General features: G+C 39.7%; 1 protein-coding gene across 5 annotated transcripts in view; it reads right to left on the bottom strand.

Moving 5' to 3' along the window:
• USP9X (ubiquitin specific peptidase 9 X-linked) overlaps window positions 1-19,125 on the bottom strand; it is a 101,056-nt gene that overhangs the window by 64,774 nt on the left and 17,157 nt on the right. For all 5 annotated transcript variants that reach the window (XM_064646885.1, XM_064646887.1, XM_064646888.1 and 2 more), the window contains exons 2-8: window positions 11,266-11,519; window positions 7,305-7,450; window positions 6,910-6,989; window positions 2,749-2,861; window positions 1,809-2,027; window positions 551-666; window positions 49-300 (exon numbers count right to left, since the gene is read on the bottom strand). In XM_064646885.1, the coding sequence (XP_064502955.1) occupies window positions 49-300; window positions 551-666; window positions 1,809-2,027; window positions 2,749-2,861; window positions 6,910-6,989; window positions 7,305-7,450; window positions 11,266-11,361 (1,022 nt within the window). In that variant the 5' untranslated portion in view covers window positions 11,362-11,519. The remainder of the gene's footprint in view (window positions 1-48; window positions 301-550; window positions 667-1,808; window positions 2,028-2,748; window positions 2,862-6,909; window positions 6,990-7,304; window positions 7,451-11,265; window positions 11,520-19,125) is intronic.

Raw genomic sequence — 19,125 nt, 5'->3', positions numbered from 1 at the left:
GGAAAAAAATGTCAGCAGTGGCATATCATATTAGAAGTAGCATCTTACCTAAGTATCATTTTTAACCTAAATATTTCTAAATTTTTTACAGTTTCTTCTTGTCCTGGAACTCTTGAAGCTAAGTTCTTTAGAGATTTGATTATCATTGACAGAGCATCATTTTTGGCTTCATTCTTTGCTTCTTTTTTCAGTTCATCATCTGTTAAATTTTCTAAAAATTGTGGAACCATTTCTATAATTGGAAGGAAATATTTCTTCACTGTATGTAATGTTAGAAATTCAAAACATTGTCCAAATGGCCTAGAAAAGAAAGAAAAAGGGGTAAGTGCCATAATCAGTACTTGTGTAATATCATGAGAGTACAGTGCAATTAATTCAAGAAACTCATGTCTACTTAGAAGTACATGAAACGGTGAAGGTAAACACAACCAGCTAAGAGATGGAGTGAGGGGAAGTGCTTCAAAAAAAGACTAAGCTTTGTGCTAACAGAATATTTTACACTGAGGCCAACTTTTCCAAATGCATAAATTATTATTTTAAAAAAACTTACTTGATGAGAGCTGCAATGATCTGAACATTCAATGCTGATCCACTCATGAAGCGATCATGCAAGATCTGAAATCCATTTAATGTGCCAAACTTGTTGATGAGATCTACGAGCCAACCCTGCAATATAACAAACAATTATTTTCTGACATTTACAAATTACCACCTAGAAATACTTACAAGTACCTGTTAATAACAAAAATTTGCTTTAAAAAAAGTCTTTACACAACAGCTTTCATTTTTAAAGAAATGCTTAAAAACAGGCAACAAGATCTTTCCTGTTATCATGTCAAAGAACAGATGCTGTTCAAAAAATTTATCAAATACATAGGAATAAAACTGACTATACTTCAGGTTCTGCTTTGGCTGCTGAGTTACTACAGAAAGCATGACAATTTTGGTACTTTCTCTTGGCCCTGGATGTGATAATGCCACATATAAAGACATTAAAAATGCAAAATAACATTCTTCTAAACAGCACTAGCAATGCCAGGAAGTCCTAGTACTTCTTTATCTTTGGTTCTTACATATTAACAGCTGGCAGTTCTACTAAGGAAAAAAAAAAGGAAGAAAGACAAAAAAATGTAATTAACTCCTGATGTCATATCAATGTCACTTGGAGCTCAATTTTGAAAAAGTTCAGAGCCAGGAACCAGAAAATTACTAATCTGCACTGCCCATTAAAAACAAAACAAAACAAAACCCCAAGAAACCACACTTACAGAAACAAACAAACAATCACAACCAAACAAACACCTCAAAACCAAACCTTCATTCATACCCCCCGAAAACCAAACCAAACCCACCAAAACCCACAAACACTAGCATCCCATGTCCAACTAAAAACATTTCTCCCATCATTGGAAACTATTAGAAAATGCAGAGAAAATTCCTACTTTATCACATAATCCCCTCCTCAAAATGTGCCATCTACAAAATCATGTTAAGTGAGAAGGCAAATCCATCAACTGGCAAACCCAAGCAAGCCAATTAACACAGTGGGAATGGCATTCCAAGAGAGTTGTGCCAGCTTATCACAGAAACACATGGCACAATCTGATTGTGGACCAAAGATGGGAGGAGTTAGAAGGGGAACTGCACCTTAAATCACTACCAGGAGTCATAAGCAGAGGAACATCTCAGAGATAAAGAGAATAAAGGCAGCTTTTCCCCTCCCCTTCTAAAAACAGTTCTCTACAGCTACCGTGTCATTAGTTAACACTGCATGAAATTAAAACCACAGTCTGAAAAGGCTCTCACACCTTTGGTGATCGTGGGTCAGGAGGACGGGCATAAAGTTCATCTTCAGCGAGCTGGACTCCTGCAGGAACTGTTTCTGAGGGACGAGTACCATTATATAGATGGAATTTGCAGTGAGGATTTAAGGCCATGGCAAGAAGTTCAAGAAGGGGAAACCAATCTTGGGACAGCTTGGCCACACATAGTTCCACTAGTCGATGAGTGTTGTTAATAATACATCTCTGTTAAGAAAAAACAACAACTAAGAACATGGCAGGTGACTGTACAATGAATACAAACTATAAACTCTGAACCATCTGTACCTAGCATGCAAGAGTTGCACAAGAGATTTACAACACTGTATTTTAATTTGTACTTCCTCCAACAAAGGGTTTAAACAAACTTTAAACTATCTGTTTTCAGCCAGAAACTAAATTTAGGGAAAAGAGATAAATGTTTTTGGATGAGACATTCACGCATCGCCACTGTACTATTAACTTTTCCTTTCTTCTCCCATTTTTCTCATAGATTTTAAATTTGCTTACAAAGATCTTTACAGTTTCTCAATTAGCATGTATCTAGCTGTCCAGCAGGTAATTTTTATGTTCAAGCAGCTGCTACAAACACTCAGGAGTCAGCAGGTTGCTAAAACCTTTATGTCCTAGCATGTACATAAAAACATCTGGCCAAAGACAGCCAGCCCAAAAAGAGCTGCACTACCAAACACACATGGTTCCATTCCTCCTCATATCATCTCTCATGGTTTTTTTCTTTCCAAAAACACCGGAGGCCATAAAGTGAAACAATGACAGAAAGGTGACTCCTCTCTGCCTGCCTCTATCCCTGCATACAAGAGTCTTCTTACAGTTCACTGCTGAGTTTCAAAAGTGAAATTCAGATTTTACAGTCTCCTTCCCTATTTAAATTACCATCCTTTTCAGAAACACAACTTTAAAAACTCACATGAATCTCAAACTTCCAGCCGCTCACTGCCTCATCTGTAAGGATTTTTGTGAAGGATATTGTTAACCCATCTCGAAAAAATCGCTGGCATGCTTCACTTTTTACATCAAGGCCTATTTTAAAATAGAAAAGAAAAACAACAATCAAAACGTGGAATTTCAGTAGTTGTTACATGGACTTTTTAAATGCTGAGAGATGTGGTGTGCCGGTGTTGGTTTCTCCACAGTAGCTCCTACAGGGCCATGTTTTGGATTTGTCCTGGAAACAGTGTTGATAACACAGGGATGTTTTTGTTACTGCTGAGCAGCAATAACAGAGCCAAGGCTTTTCCTGCTTCTCACACCACCCTGCCAGCAAGTAGGCTGGGGGTGCACAGGGAGTACAGAGGGGACACAGCCAGGACAGCTGAGCCTTACTGACCACAGGGATATCCCAGAGCACGTGGGGTCACAGTCAGCACACAGAGCAGGGGGAACGAGGAAGGGGGGACACTCAGAGTGATGATCTTTGTCTTCCCCAGTCACCATCACCCGTGATGGAGCCCTACTTTCCTGGGGATGGCCGAACACCTGCCCGTGGGAAGCACTGAATGAATTCCTTGTTTTGCTTTGCTGGCACACACAGCTTCTGCTTTACCTCTTAAACTGTCTTTATCTCATTCCACGAGTTTTCTCGCTTTTACCCTTCAGATTCTCTCCCCCATCCTAGCAGGGAAGAGTGAGCAAGAGGCTGTGTGGGGCTGAGTTGCTTGCTGGGGTTAAACCACAACATTTGGACTTCAAAGGTTTGGTGTTTAAAGCCTCAGAATTAATTTTTAAAAAAGCTTTCTGTGAAGACAAACTTACATAAGCTTGAATGGACAAAAAACTTGATGGATTAGTGTTCTAGTAAAGCCATCTCAAAAAATTACACTCCTTTATATGATTTTTAAGTTCTTTTTAAAAAGATGTGATGGGGGTTGGGTTTTTTCTCATGTTTGCAACATGCAGATACACTAGCAAAAATAACAATAAGTACAATCTTTATCCTCCATTCTTCTTCATATTATCTCTTATTTACTTTTTAACAGTAAAAATCAGTGAGTGAAGAGAGGTAAAAACAACCATTTCAAGGAAATGCAGAAGATACAGCTTCAGAAAGGAACTCGGAGTGGTTCCACAGAAATGCAGATGAATCATCTGGAAGGAGATGGAGATGGTCTTCAGTGGATGTTGGCAACAACTCCTATTATTGGGCTGCCTAATTTTTGGATGCACATGCACACACTAATTATTTTTTTTTTTTTTGGCACTAAGGCCTCTCTTTACCACTCTGTAAACCTTTGTAATTCATCAAAAATCACAGATCTGGGACCAAGTCTCAAGGTTTACGCTGTGCAGTGAAGTCTCTTTCCAGTTTAAATAAGCTACAAATTGCAAAAATTGCCTTGCATCTTGTTTGAGTGTGTCACATTGGAAAGTTCTGGCAGCATGTTAAACACTGAGTGCAAACACTAGGAGTAATAAAATCCTTTTGAAAGAGAGGTCTATAAAAAACAAAAACCCTAAAACAAACCAAACAAACTTTTTCTTTTCGCTTTAAAATTTATAGCATCCAACTCACTATGACCTTTATTTCTGGAGCAAATCTCATTACTGCAAACACTCTGTAAGTATTTCAGGATTGTTGTGAAGATAAACATCAGTTTTGCTATTAAATAGTATTTTCCAAATAGATTTTCTTCTATAAGCAAATAACTCCAGACTATTATTTGATAGTCTCATGGCTTGTTTAATGACGAATAATATGTTGATGCCTACACATAAAAAGAGAATTTTCCATAAATAAATGCACCTGCCAAAAATAATGCGAGTCACAGTCTAGACAGGATTTATGCTACTCTGTCAAATTTGCTCCTTGCACTTGCATTTAATTCTCACTACTACCTTCAATTAGTTCAGTTATGTCCCTTTCAATTTTAGTTCCTGGAAAGATTTAAAGAGGATGCAAATATCACTCATTTTATAGACAGGGTCACAAAGCTGTTACCCAGAATCACTCCAGAATGCTGAGGGCCACTGGCTGTGTTAGGAATAAAAGCTATTCAAGAACCCTAATCACCAGAAAATGGTGCTTGACAGAAAAACCATAGTGGGCTTTTCTAGGTTCTGTTGTTTCACAATTTAAATGAGATACAGACTGAAATACAGAGCTTATGTATTTCAACAGCTGGTTATTTTTCTATTTCTCCTTTCAGTTCCTCCTTTTTGAAACAGAACTCCTCGGAATATGAAAAATTCCCACAGACAGGTAGCAAGGTGTCCAATTTTAGATCTTAGCTTGGTAATGGAACACATCTTCAATCTATTAAGAAATGTACACAACAGAATCACTTCTGTTACCTCTCTATACATACACTGCTCTGACACAGGGTCTGCCAAGTTCTGAGCTACCAAAACAGTGCCAGTTACACCAAGTGACACCCTATCATATTCCTTGAGAACTGGAAGTTATTTAAAAAGAACCATCTTAGCCATCATGTAATTTCAAGTAGCAAAGAAAAAATAAAAAATCTAGGAGGTAACTGTAAAGATAACACAGTTAAACAACTACTTCTAACAGCTTTCCTTGTTTTTTCCTTATCCAATAATCCTTGCATACGTACACACATAGGAATTCATCTAGAGGGCAGGAGAAAACATAATTAAATAGCAACAGAGAAGTACCTTTTAGATTTGGACACCAACAACTTAATAAAAATTGAAGTGCATAAAGCATATGAATACATTTCCACTGCTTTTAACAACTTCAAAAGGAAAAACAAGGTTTTTGTTTGGAACTTTCAACTAAGCCAATGCTTTGGGGAAGTAAGTTGATGTTAGGAGTAGCTAAAACTCTCATTTTGCTCTTATTACTTCATTGCATTGACAGTTTTCTGGTTTTGATTTCTGTTTTTTTAAAGATGACTTAACAGCTGGCAGAACATACATCTCCTCTCCCGCAAATCACAAGCAGAGAATTTCTCTTTACTGCACTGTTCCAACAACCCAGACACAAAGGTGGCTGCATTTTCTTTCGGTAAGCTGGCATTTCTTCTGCTCCTGAACAGATGCGATCACTCGAACATCCTACACTCGCCTCAGGATTCCTGCCAGAACCAGCTACACATAAAGCCCCTGATGACAAGCACAACTACGGCTGATAAGTCAGCAGCGATGTCATCATCCTATGCTGGATCATAAAGATGCACCCTAAGATTTGTTTCTCCAGAGAGTGCTCCAAAGCAAGAAATACTTAACAATCAAAATAACCCCGAATATCATGACCACAAACAGCTTTTCTGTCTTAAAACTGTTTAACTTTTATTAACATGGAAATGAAGTCATCCTGGACCAGCAGCATGCAAAAGTAGGAACAGACACTTTGTATGACACTATATTTGAGACACAACTAGATGGTAAGTGCAGATAACCTAAAAAATTGTTTTTATCTACTTTCAGTATTACTCAAGCACTGGGGTAACAAACACTAACTGGAATAGGAGACCAAAGCCACTTCCCAGGAGGACAGAACTTTCCAGAACACATGCAGAATTTGTCAATCTGACTTGTACAATTTAGCAAACACATCCACAGTCCTGATATGGAGCCCTCCTACTTCCAAATCAGACATAACAAGCACTGGTAGGACTATTAGCCTAAGCCATACTGCTTAAAATTCTAAATTTTCTCTAATATTCTCAAACGTAAGTGCGTGCCAAATTTGAACAAAAAATTACAGCAGGATATTTGAAAGTTAGACGAGTAACTTATATTAAAAAAAACAAAAAACAACCAGAATTCTTTGAGTTTCAGTACCTGTTATAAAGACCAAACCCACTACGTCTGATATCAAAGTGAAAACAGAAAACAGGTATGACAGGAATGACAGGATTTTTAGGTCTATGAGCTTATTCAACTTTCCTACTCATGCTAAGGCACCTAATTTCTAACTACATTAATGGCTTCCTAAAATTTCTGATCTGTGAAGGTTTTGCATAGCAATCTAACAATCTTCAGGGCAAGAGTTGTAACAGAAACACTGAATTTATTAAGAATTTTTAAGCCTCCACTAGGGCTTCAAAAGATCAAGAAAAGGCTTTACACACTTGTCCAATAATCATTAATTGTCTTTTCAGCTTACCTTTTTTACTTAGGTCAATAGCAGCTTCTAGAAGAACTTCTAATTCCCCCTTCGGCAATACAGGTACAACCCATCGAGGCCTATAATCAAAAACAAAATCAACCCAAATTTCAATTGTGCTTCTGAAAAATCAAGAATCCTTGACCTTTTGTAATGCTTTTAATATAGGTTAACCATATACATTTTAAAGTCCTGATGAGTACTACAGTAAAAAAAACCAAAAGCGACCCAAACAAAATCCTACTCTGCTTTGAGCTTCTTTTTCTTTACAACTTTAACTCAATTAAAAAAAATATTTCAAGAAATGTGGTGAAAGAAAGATGTAAAAATCCTGATTCCACTACCAAGGTATTTGCAAAAATTATCTACACCCTCTGAAGACAGTGTGAAAATACCTGTTGATCATGTCATCCAACTTTGCCAGGTCTGTGTGTGGAAATGCAGGCTCCTCATCTTCAAGCTGGGGTGGAGCATCAGCTTGGCCCTGCTCATCAGGTGGGGTAGCTGGGGAGTTCTCATTGGAAGAATCAGGTGAAGAAGTCTAAAATTGGTAGGGAAAATACTTTAAATACTGCCTGCACTTGTTTTGGCATTTTTCCTTCATATCGTGTTTCAAAGATTCATTTGAAGTAAGCACGTGTCAACATAATATCCTTCGATTTCAGATTTGTTAACAAAAAATAGAGCATAAAATGTGCTATATATGCTTTCTATGCTGATAGTTTAAAAAATAAGCTACAATTCCCAGTGAGGAAAGTGGGGTATATTTTAACAGACTTCTACTTTCAGCAGACCACCTATCTAGAAGGTGAAATAAATACACGGGAGCTCCAGTTTGTACAAATCTTCTGCAGAAAAGATGACTATTTTAGGCAGAAATACAACCTTGAGCAGCAGCACAGAGGAAAATAACAATGAAAAACACTTTCTTAAAAGTTTGCTAAAAATGAATGACCTACTACTGCAACTGTCTACTAACCAACCTTCAAGAACATGACTAAGTCAAGTCCATTTTGATGGGCCATGCAAAATACAATGTATTTTACAGATGTCATTTATTCACACATACAAATAGTATAAACTGACAATAATAAAGGTTCAAATCAGAATAGCAAGATTTAGGAGGACAAAACCTCAAGTACATTTTCCACCTGTTGTATCACATCTGGTTGGCACGGAGTGTATTTTCGTCACAGCACCTTTCACAGTGCTGGGTTTTGGATTTGTGACCAAAACAGCACGGAAAACACATCAATGTTTTGTCTGTTGGTGAACAGCACTGGCATAGATTCAAGGCCTTGTGTTTCTCCTTGTTAACTCCTGTCAAAACTCAGACACAGGCAAGACACAGGTGAGATGGAAGCAGGGAAAGACTACCCAGGATGAATATAGAGATGTTGTCAGAGTAGGCAGAAATGCAATGACAAAGGCTGAGGCCCATTAGGAATTAAATCTGGCTAAGGATGTCAAGGATAACAAGAAGGACTTCTTCAAATACAGCAAAACCAAAATAAATACTAAGGAAAACGTGGTCCTGCTACTGAATGGAACAGGGATCCTTGCCAACAGAGGCTACAGAGAAGGCAGAGATACTGAACGCCTTCTTTGCTTCAGTTTTCACAGCCAAGGCCAGTCCTCGGGAATCCCTGAGTCAGGAGATCAGGGAGGAGGTCTGGAGGAAGGAAGACCTTCCCGCCTTGGTTGAGAAGACTGGGTTAGACAAAGACCATTTAATTAAACTTCACATCCACAAGTCCATGTGCTCTGATGGGATGAACCCCCAAGTGCTGAGGAAACTGGCACACACCACAGTGAACCACTCACGATTATCTCTGGAAGGTCGTGGCCATCAGGAGAGGCACTGGAGGACTGGAAGAAAGTAAATATCACCCCAGTTTTCAAAAAGGGCAAGGAGGACCCAGGGAACTACCAGCCAGCCAGCATCACCTCAGTCCCTGGAGAGGTGATGGAATAGCTCATTCTGGAAGCCATCTCTGTCCATATGGATAAAAGAAGGTGATCAGGAGTAGTCAGCATGGATTCTTAAGGTAAATCATGCTTAACCAACCTGATTGCCTTCTATGATGAAAAAATTATGTGGATGGATGAGGGGAGAGCAGTGGATATTGTCTGCCTGGACTTCAGCAAGGCTTTGACATTGTCTCTCACAACATCCTCCTAGGAAAAATGAGGAAGTGTGGACTGGATGAGTGGACACTGCAGTGGATCAAGAACTTGCTACATGGCAGATCCCAGGGGATTGTAATCAGTGGCACAGGGTGTAGTCAGAGGCCTGTCAGTAGTGGTGTCCTCTAAGGTTCAATACTGGGCCCAGGACTGTTTAACTTACTCATCAATGACGGATGAAGTGGGAGGTGCCTCCTCAGCAACTTTGTTGGTGACACAAAGCTGGAGGAGAGGCCGATACCCCAGAGAGATGCACAGCCCTTCAGAAGGACCTCGACAGGCTGGAGAGATGGGCAGAGAAGAACTCTCTGAAATTCAACAAAGGCAAGTGCAGGGTCCTGCACCTGGAGAAAATAACCCCAGGTACCAGGACAGGCTGAGGGCTGACCTGTTAGAAAGCAGCTCTGTGAAGGACTAGAGGGTCCTGGTGGACAACAAGGTGTCCAGGAGCCAGCAGAGTGTCCTGGAGACCAAGAAGGCCAATGGAATCCTGGGCCACATTAGGAAGAGCATTGCCAGCAGGTCAGGGAGGTGATCCTGCCCCTCTGCTCAGCTCTGGTGAGGATCACCTGGAGTGCTGTGTCCAGCTCTGGGCTCCTCAGCACAAGAGAGACATGGAGATCCTGGAGCAGATCCAGTAGAGGATGATAAAGATAATTAAGGGACTGAAGCACCTCAGAAATGAGGAAAGGCTGAGGGAGCTGGGCCTGTTCAGCCTGGAGAAGAGACGACTGAGAGGGGAACCCATCAATGCGTGCAAATATCTAAAGGGGGGGGGGTGCCAAGAAGACAGAACCAGGGTCTTCTCGGTGGTGCCAAGCAACACGACAAGAGGCAACAGGCAGAAAGTGAAACACAGGAAGTTCCATCTGAATATGAAGAACTTCTTTACTGCGTGGGTGACCATTCACTGGAAAAGACCGACCAGAGAGGTTAAAGAGTCTCCCAGACTGGAGATACTCAAAAGCTGCCTGCTCAAAATCCCGAGTAACATGGTGAAGGGGAGGGATGCTGCTTGAGCAGGGAGGTTGGATTTAGATGACACCAGGGGTCCCTTCCAACCTTAACTATCCCGTCATTCTCACTTTGCCCCCACAGCAGTAAGCAGGGCAAGAGGTTAGGAGTGGACACAGTGGGGAGAGCTGACCTGACCCGACCAAAGAAGTGCTCCATGCCATGTAATGTCATGCTTGACAATAAAACAAAGGGGTTTCTTCCCTGAGGTAGCTGTTGCTTGGGGATTAGATGGGCCTCCATGAGCTGGTAGTGAGTGACAGCACTTGCATCACTTGTTTCCCCCTCACTCCTTCATTTATAAAACTGCATTTATCTCAATCCATACAATTTCTCACTTTTTCCTTCTGATTCTCTCCCCCATCCCACTGAGGCAGAGGGAGTGAGCGACAGGGTGGAGACTTCCTTGCTAGCCAGGGTCAGCCCACCACACACATTGCAAAGTACAATTTATTCTCAGGAAGAAGCAACCATTAAACCTTATGGTATTAAAAAAATAATGATATATTCATACTGGATTAAGTGACAAAGTGTCTCTCTTCTTTTAAATGCTTTTAGCTGCACTGTTTAAAAGCACCTTTTCTGGCATTTTTTTCCTCAACAAAAAGGAATCATCACTTTATAATATAGTATATAAAAGCTTTTGCTTGTCTTTTGAAAGCTAGATAACCTGTTCAACAGAAACACACAAAGCTGTTCAGGAAGTCTTGCACAATGAACAGAGACCTGGATGCAGCTGCTCTGGAAGAGCTGACACCTGGATGTAAGCTCTTGTATCCAGAAAGTGCTTTTGCAGAACTGAGCATGAACCGAACTCACAGAGAGTAGTTCTGCCAATCTGTGGCAGGTAAGTCAACAATGTGGTTCAGAGGAAGCTTCTGGTATCATTCCAGGAAGGCTCCTTATCCAAAATACATATGCTTGAAGGAACTATGCCACTGTCTGGAAAGCGAGCATTTTTTGCAACGCAGTGTCTAATTTGCCAGTAGAACTGCCTTCATCCCTCAAAATGTTTTTGTACTTCCAGACACACACACAAAAATATCTAACTTTACTAGACATCTCCAGGAATATACAAATTCAAATAATTCAGAAACGCTATTTCTAAAGAGCAAAATCCTTTATTTTTAGACAACTTGATGGTTAATACCGTACCTGATTCTGCTGGAGGGGAGGCTGGGACTGTCCATCAGGAGCCTGGCCCTGGCTATCATTCCCTCCTACCGGAGAGCCACGAGTCGTGGCTGTCATACTCGACACAGGGCAGATCTTTGCAATTTTGTCTGCTTATGTAGTTGATGTGAGAGAAGAAATTATAGTCCACTTAGTTAAGTTGAAGTACCAGCATATGCTTGCCTTAAAAAGCTCCAACTCAAGAACATGACATCTTGCAGAGACCATTGCATAACCTGTGGGTGGAGAAAAAAGAAATACGCTGTATTAACACACGCATATAAACATAATCCACACCTGGAAAAGAACACTATAAAAACAAATACACTGCTATAGAGAATCTTTTTTTTAGATTTAGTATTCCTTTTTATAGAATATAACTGACAAAATCACATTTGACATATTTAACATGATTTTAACGTTCTGAGTAAAAATTACACTGATAATCATCTTTATACCTCTGAGAAACTGATACACATCCAAAATGCAGCTGTTTACTCTGACTGTTGTGCCTGAATCACTACAGTAGATTCTCAACTTGAATTCTTAGTGCTGCTCAAGGTCTGTGGTAGAAATGACCTGGTTACATGCCTAAAAAGCCAAATTTGTCATCTTTTCCAATATCTTCTCCTGACACTGCTTAACTGCAGATGTCTGAGAGTTAGAGACTGATTCTGCCTCAGCTGAGACTGAGACCCTGTAGCCAAACTTCCATTAGCACATCAGTATTCACCCAGGGAATTTGACCTGTATTCCCTTTCTCCAGCACCTGCCTACCAAAGCCTGGGTTCTCCGGCCTTGCAGCCCCACTGCAAACCCACCATATCACCACCAAGCACTTTAGCAGATTATGTGAAGAAAACTGTGACATCAGATTTGTTGAACTTGTAATCATGATAGCAAGAGTTCAATATTTGTTATGTCTTTCAACTTCATTGCATTATATACAGACAAAAGGAGCTGAATTAAGTTATAAGAGCAATTTCACCCTATAACACCGGGCATTGTGTAATTGGTAGAAGATGAGATGTAATTTCCCAGAGCAACTCAGATTTCCAAGCGCCACATAAACCAACAACAGTACTCTGAAAGTTAAAAGCCAAGTAAAGTGGTAGAAAGAGCTGTACAAGCTTTCAACAAGAGGCATTTGGCAGTGCTAAGCTCCTGATTCAAACAGCAAAAATTCTGTTGTAACACTATGCATATTTATAAGTGTTTTATTGTCATGTCTCAAGTTAATTTTCAGTTGTTATCTTCCTCCAAGACACTTTAAAATCCTTTCTTAAACTGTGCAAATTCGCAAGGCATTACATATACAATAAAAATTGACTGAACACAACCCTGCCCAGTCTCCAATACTCACAGCACCAACGAATTTAGAGAGCTCTAATAAGGTCACTAAAATAATGTTCACTTTTGAATAAAATTGTGTTCTTTGAAAACACTCAACTGTAATCCAACTCTAACCTTCAGAATTCATATTCATAGGGCTTAGTAAGACTAAGTGCAGAACAAATACATTACCAACTTGAAATTTTCTTTAGGAAGAAATGATTTTTTAAAGACAACTTTTAAAGTTAATGTACTTGGCATGTAATTGGAGCTTTTTAAAAAATGCCTGAGTATTTAATTGTTTTCTACTAGTTTAGAAAGATCATTTGGTAGAAAGTACTAGCAAGACTAAGTTCCCTGTCACATATATCTATACACACACACACTGCAGTCTACTGCAGTTCAATGCAGTCAGTTCCCCTGCACTACCTGATGGAGGCTTTGAGGTACTTGCACAAACCAGTGAAATCAAACTGCTGCCAACTTACACTGCACTTTCAGCAGCCCTAAGCCAACCACCACCACAATACACCTCCTTTAACCACCACCATTCTTCCTTAACAGATCTGGTTCACAACACCACCACATGAAAACTTGTGCTGGCACAAGGAGCAAGATAGCAAAGAACAGAAAAAGGGCAAAATTGCTCATTTCAGCACCAATCCTGGTCTAGGTTGGCTTAAACTGCAGGAAGAAGTGTCCATGGACTGCTGCCATTCCACAGTTGCTTACACCAAGGGCAAGCTGCTCCATCTCATCCCTTTCTTATTCTAATGCTTTGGGTTAAATTATCATGAAGTGAGCTGGTTTGGAGTACTAAAAGAAACAACAACAAAAACCCACAAAACTTACAAAGACTGATTATTTCCAGTTTCTTTAATTGCTTGGAGTGGTACACTGCAAGGGCAGAGAGCATTCATCCCAATGCCAGCCAGGGAGCCAGGATAAACTCCAGCTCTCCTGTCAAACTGACTGACACTAGAGTGGATTTACCTTGAGATTTGTCTCTGTGCTCAACTGAAGGGTGTGGGCAAAGCATTCTTGCAAATTCCATTCTGTTCAAGGCAAGTAACACAATTTAACTAGGAAATACATGAAAGCTACTACTGAAATATCCAACTTATTCAAAATCATGCAAATTCACAGAGTAAAGCAAAGTTCTGTATATTTTCCTTATATTTTGTTGATACTAGTAAAAAACGTTTACATAAAGGACTAACCTATCATTTTCTTCCTCTTATTTAGTGATTGTTTGCTTAAGAGTCTAATCATGACTCTCCATGTATATTACTTAAATTATATTCTCAGAAAACTGTATTTCAGGGCTTCCTCAGAATTTCACTTGGCTTGGCCACGTGCATAACACAAGGCCAACTTCAGGAGTTCATCGCTTGTCCCTCCTCAGAGATATAAAAGTAACTTCCACTCACTCTGCAGCAAACTAAAAACACTCCATCTCCAGTAAATTGATTGCTGTAGTATCTGCATATTCTAAATTGCAAGGATATCCTTGCTCAGGTATTTTCCTTCTAATTACAGAGTATATAAACATACTTCTGTAAGTGTAATCATAATCCAATTTATGCATTTTAAACGGTAGGAGAAGGCAGCAGTTTACCAGTCCTGTTTTCAGTCACTCATTTAACCATTTATGTTTCAGAGAAAACATCAAACTGCATGCCCACAGAGAACATGCTACTGCTTTAACCTCTCTAGCACTAATTAACCATGAAACTTTGAATTCCCATCACTTAATTCAGACTATTCAATTCCAATTTTTTGGCTTTACAACATGCCAAGGCACAGTTTGGCTCAGCTCAAGAACAGCCTTCACACCTATTTCTAATTAATTTGATAATGTATAAACACATGTAAACCGATGCAGTGACACCTTGGTTTGAAGCACAGAGACAGCTCAACAGAAACAACTCAAACTCCCTGTATCCAGCTGAATTCTAATGGATACTCTGCATTAGGTTTTATATACATCTCATTTCTACTATTCCTGATTTTGGATTCAGCACGGTAAGCCACATTAAAAAAAAAATTAACACCTCTACCCAAAGCTTTGAATAGATGTTTTCAAACAGGGTCAAAATGGAGACAGATACCTGTTAAATTAGAAACTAACTACTCAATTGCTAATCAAGCCATGTACGAGGCTATGAAGGCTGAGTCAAATGAATCCCACTGACATTTGCTTTTTGATTGCCAGCTGAGCAAATTCCCATTTGCTATGCTTTTGCCATCTCTTTGTGTCACCCTGATTTACCAATAAATTATAAGTGAAAGCCAGTTTTTGCTTCACCTGACTCCTTGGAATTTTAATAACACCAGGAAAAGACAACTACAGTTCTTCTGACTCCCCATTTGGAAGGCAGCACCCAGTGCAAGCAGCACTCCAAGAGAGTCCCAGCAGCCTGAGGACACTGAGCACAGCACTGTCCTCAGAGGGGCCTGTGCTTCCAGGCTCCAGCACCCAGTACAGCTGCACACATGAGCCTCACCTCAGCTTCCACAGCCAGCAACCTCATGCCTGTGTGGCAGAAGAGGTTCATCTTGTTTTGGGGAGAAATCAAGCACCTTTTCAAAAGCCAGAAATAAAAAAAGGTCAGACCTATGTTCCTGGATAAGTGCTAGGTATGAAGCAAATATGGGCACATTATCCTGTTACAGGATAACATGTCACAGCAAACAGAAAGGATGGCATTTTAGCATATAATGATGAAAGAGCAAACATAATTTTCTAATACAGTTGACTTCTAGAACAGCTTTCATTTGAGTTTCTCAAAGTCTCCTCTTCAAAAACAACTGCGATACCCCAATACTTACAGCCTTTCTCCTAGATTGGTTACTTAAAATATAGAGCCTCAGAAAAAAGCAAATGCCAGGTGACAGAGGCAGACTTCAAAATGCACTTTATTATTCATGAGCATTACCTAAGCCCTATCCAGGGTCACAGACCTATTCTGCTTTTATTTGAAGTACTCTGGTTACATACAAATGAGGACATATGCCACAAAATCTACTTTGCCATGTGGTAATGGTGAATGCCAGAATACAAGTCTACCCACCATGGAACAACAGAGCTTGTTAACAATCACACAACTATTCATTTATAGAATGACGTTTCTCTCTAAACAGGATCTCACTGATGTGCTTTTTCACCACAAGTGCTGTACTGCAAAAAGGCTTAATGGCAGCAATACAGTTTTAGGGTGAAAGGTATCACTGATTGGTTTCATACAGGATTCTAGGAACTGCCTTCTTAAAATCTTAATAAGTACTGACTCACCACAAGGATTATGACATGATTCTAGCCTAAAATTCTAGACTTGGGAATCTAACCTTCTACCCTACTCCTTTATTCCAACCAGAACGCCTTCTCATCTAGAAACACCTCCCCCAAATCTGTAACACTGACCTAATTCAGTAGTTACAATCTATACACACCCCCACACACTTACCATTTTCTTTCTTCTCTGTCTTGTATCTTTCAGGAAGGAGGAAATTATATATATAATCAGAATAGAGAACTGGTGGTCCCAGCAATTTGCTCATTAACACTGACATGCACTAAAACTGAAATGCATTCAATGATTAATGAAAAACTTGTCATTAAGCTACTACTTAGTACAGCAAGAAGTGTCTAATTTCCAATGTCTAAAAAATACCTGATAAGCAGCAACCAGAAAATGTTATCTTGAATAGCATATATTACAAAGAAATGACTTAAGGTTCCTTCTCCTAGTAAAGAAGTGAGTATACATGACACTTAGGCAGCTGCATCAGGTTCCAACACATTATTTCAAAGCAACAATTGTCTTAGTCTTACAGTAAAAGACAGATTTTGAGTAACTGTAACTGTTATGATCTAAAACCATTCTCACTGAAAAACAGGTTACTTCCAGTAACCTTTTTCAGTGATCCTTCCACACCATACATTTGAAATGAAGACACTTGGCAGCCTAAGTTTCTGGAACATCGAGTACTTCCATGCAAACATGTAATTCTATTTGCCCTCAAACTCATATAACAAAATAAAGGGGGACTGTCCTGAAACATACTGCAGTTCCTTCAGGATTTTTTTTCTTTTTAACTTCAAAGCTTAGGGTTGAGACTAAGCTTAGCTAACCTACATCTGCTTAACAGTATCCAACTACACTTCACCAGAAATGCTCCTACACCCAGCACTCATATGAATTTAAACAAGCAGTAAAAGTACAGAAAGTGAACTTCCAAAACTGAGCTTCCAAAACTGAAGCCCAAGAAATTCTAATCAAATCTGACAGCATTCAAGTTAAGGCTGACAACAGTATTTCGCTCTGCATGTCAAGGCAACAAAACAGATGTATTCGAAATGTATTAATTTTTTCTTTCACAGCATCATCGAATGGTTTGGGTTGGAAGGGACCTCAGTGATCATCCAGTTCCAACCCCCCTTCCATGGGCAGGGACACCTTCCACTAGACCAGGTTGCTCCTTTGACCCAAACTGGCCTTGAACATTTCCACCAATGGGGCAGCCACAACTTCTCTGAGCAACCTGTTCCAGCGCTTCACCACCCTCACAGTAAAGATTTTTTTCCTAATATCTAATCTAAACCTACTCTCAGTTTAAAGCCATTCCCCTTGTCCTGTCACTACATGCTGTTGGCAAAAGTCCCTCTCCAGCTCTCTTCCAGCCTCCCTTTAGGTACTGGAAGGGGGTCTAAAGGTCTCTTCAGAGCCTTCTCTTCTCCAGGCTGAACAGCCCCAACCTCTCAGCCTGTCTTCACAGGAGAGGTGTTTCCACATGGAAGGACCTCCCAAAAGACTTAATGAATACAAGAGGAAATCCTTTATATAACTCAAAGGACTGTCTTACTTCAAGGCAATAATCAACGAAGGCCCGAAAGGGAACTGGACAGCAGCAACAAGTGTCTTTTTCCAAAAAACCATTCATCTGCCAATAATTCTCAGGGTGTTTACCAGTCAGACAGTGCACCACTGGTTACTTAAAGTACATGAAGCTTTTCCACAGATAATGTAACAAGAGGACAGGTCTTCAGATCACACACTTGCTTCTGGCTACCAAACAGAAAAGGCCAATTTCAGTTCCTGTTCTGAAGGAGAAGTGTTTTGCTCATGTGACAGCAAACAGAGACGAATGCCAAAGATCCAGCACCAAGTCAATGCCGCACATAAAAACCCAGCAAATGGTGAGACTGAGTTCCCTGCAGGGAGCTGTGCCCTTGCTGCCATGCTTTTCCATAGGGGCACATCCCAGGCTGCTGCCATGGACAGAGTGCTGAGCCAGACTGTGCCTCTCACCCAGGACAACCATTCCTTCACTCTCAGGAGTTTTCAGGTTCAACTGGTTGGAAAATGCATCTTCAATGATATTCAATACATCTCAATGACAGAAGGAAGAGGGACATAAAACTTACAGCCCCCACAATTCTGTTGTTTAAATTAATGGTTTAAACATTTCCAAGCAGTTAAGAAACTACATTCAAGGCACTGGTGAGTAGCTAAATAATGTGGGGGTTTATAGAGAGATGGAAATTTTGGTCATGATGGTAAAACAAAGCAGACTTTCCATGAACAGAATGAAACCTTGTAAATATAAAGAAAACTGGTAAATGCATGCACTATAACCTAAGAAAAGTAAACTTACCAAGTCACTTCAAGCTGGAAAATGCAAAAATCTATTTTAAAAGATGTTCTAATCTATTTTAAAAGATGTTCTATTTTAAAAAATGTTTTTGACTTTCACTTACTATGCAGCCCTTTTCTTGACTATCGAATTAACATGCAAAGAAACAGGCAAGACTTCCTTTTACCTTGTATTAACAGAACGAGCTCAAACAGGAAGCAACTTCAAAACTAAAACAACATTAAAAAAAAAAATCAAATAACTTCAGTATGTTCGTTTGTTTCAGTCAAACCCAATCTCATGCTGTTATGCCACACTTGTTCCCAATTATGCTGCAGTTTATGCAGGAGGCTGTCTTTCTGCAACCCAAAAACTCTGTTCTTGGCAATAGAGCCAATTAGGATTGAGTTGACTGGACTGCAGGTCCAACCACAACCTCAGTCCTTCAGAAGCAGCTGCAGAACACTATAGGCAAGGATAAATCATGGCTTAATGTCTACATTTAAGTAATGTTCTGGATGAAAAGGAATGTACACATTTGCAGTTGATAATTATCATCCATGGAGTAGTTATTATTATATCACATATACTTATCACTACTTCAAGAAGTAGTTATGTCTCAAGTTTGCACCAAAGACTGATTAAATGCTCTTGGTCCCTTATTTCGGATTATTAAAGCCCTAGTTTGGTCATGGCCATATCAAATACTTCAAACTGTTCATCCAATTCTAAGACGGATGTGACAGCTACACCCCTCCAAGCTGCACAGCAAAGTTCACTGTCCAAAACACTAAGAATCCTGTTTGTTCCCTAAAGCATTAGCCAAAGGCTAATAATTGCAATATATTATGCTATTACACTTTTTACAACAGA

The sequence above is a fragment of the Pseudopipra pipra genome, chromosome 2, assembly GCF_036250125.1.
Source record: "Pseudopipra pipra isolate bDixPip1 chromosome 2, bDixPip1.hap1, whole genome shotgun sequence".
Taxonomy (NCBI): domain Eukaryota; kingdom Metazoa; phylum Chordata; class Aves; order Passeriformes; family Pipridae; genus Pseudopipra; species Pseudopipra pipra.
Note: the sequence above shows the minus strand (reverse complement) of the source record. Positions and strands in the feature narration are given on the sequence as shown.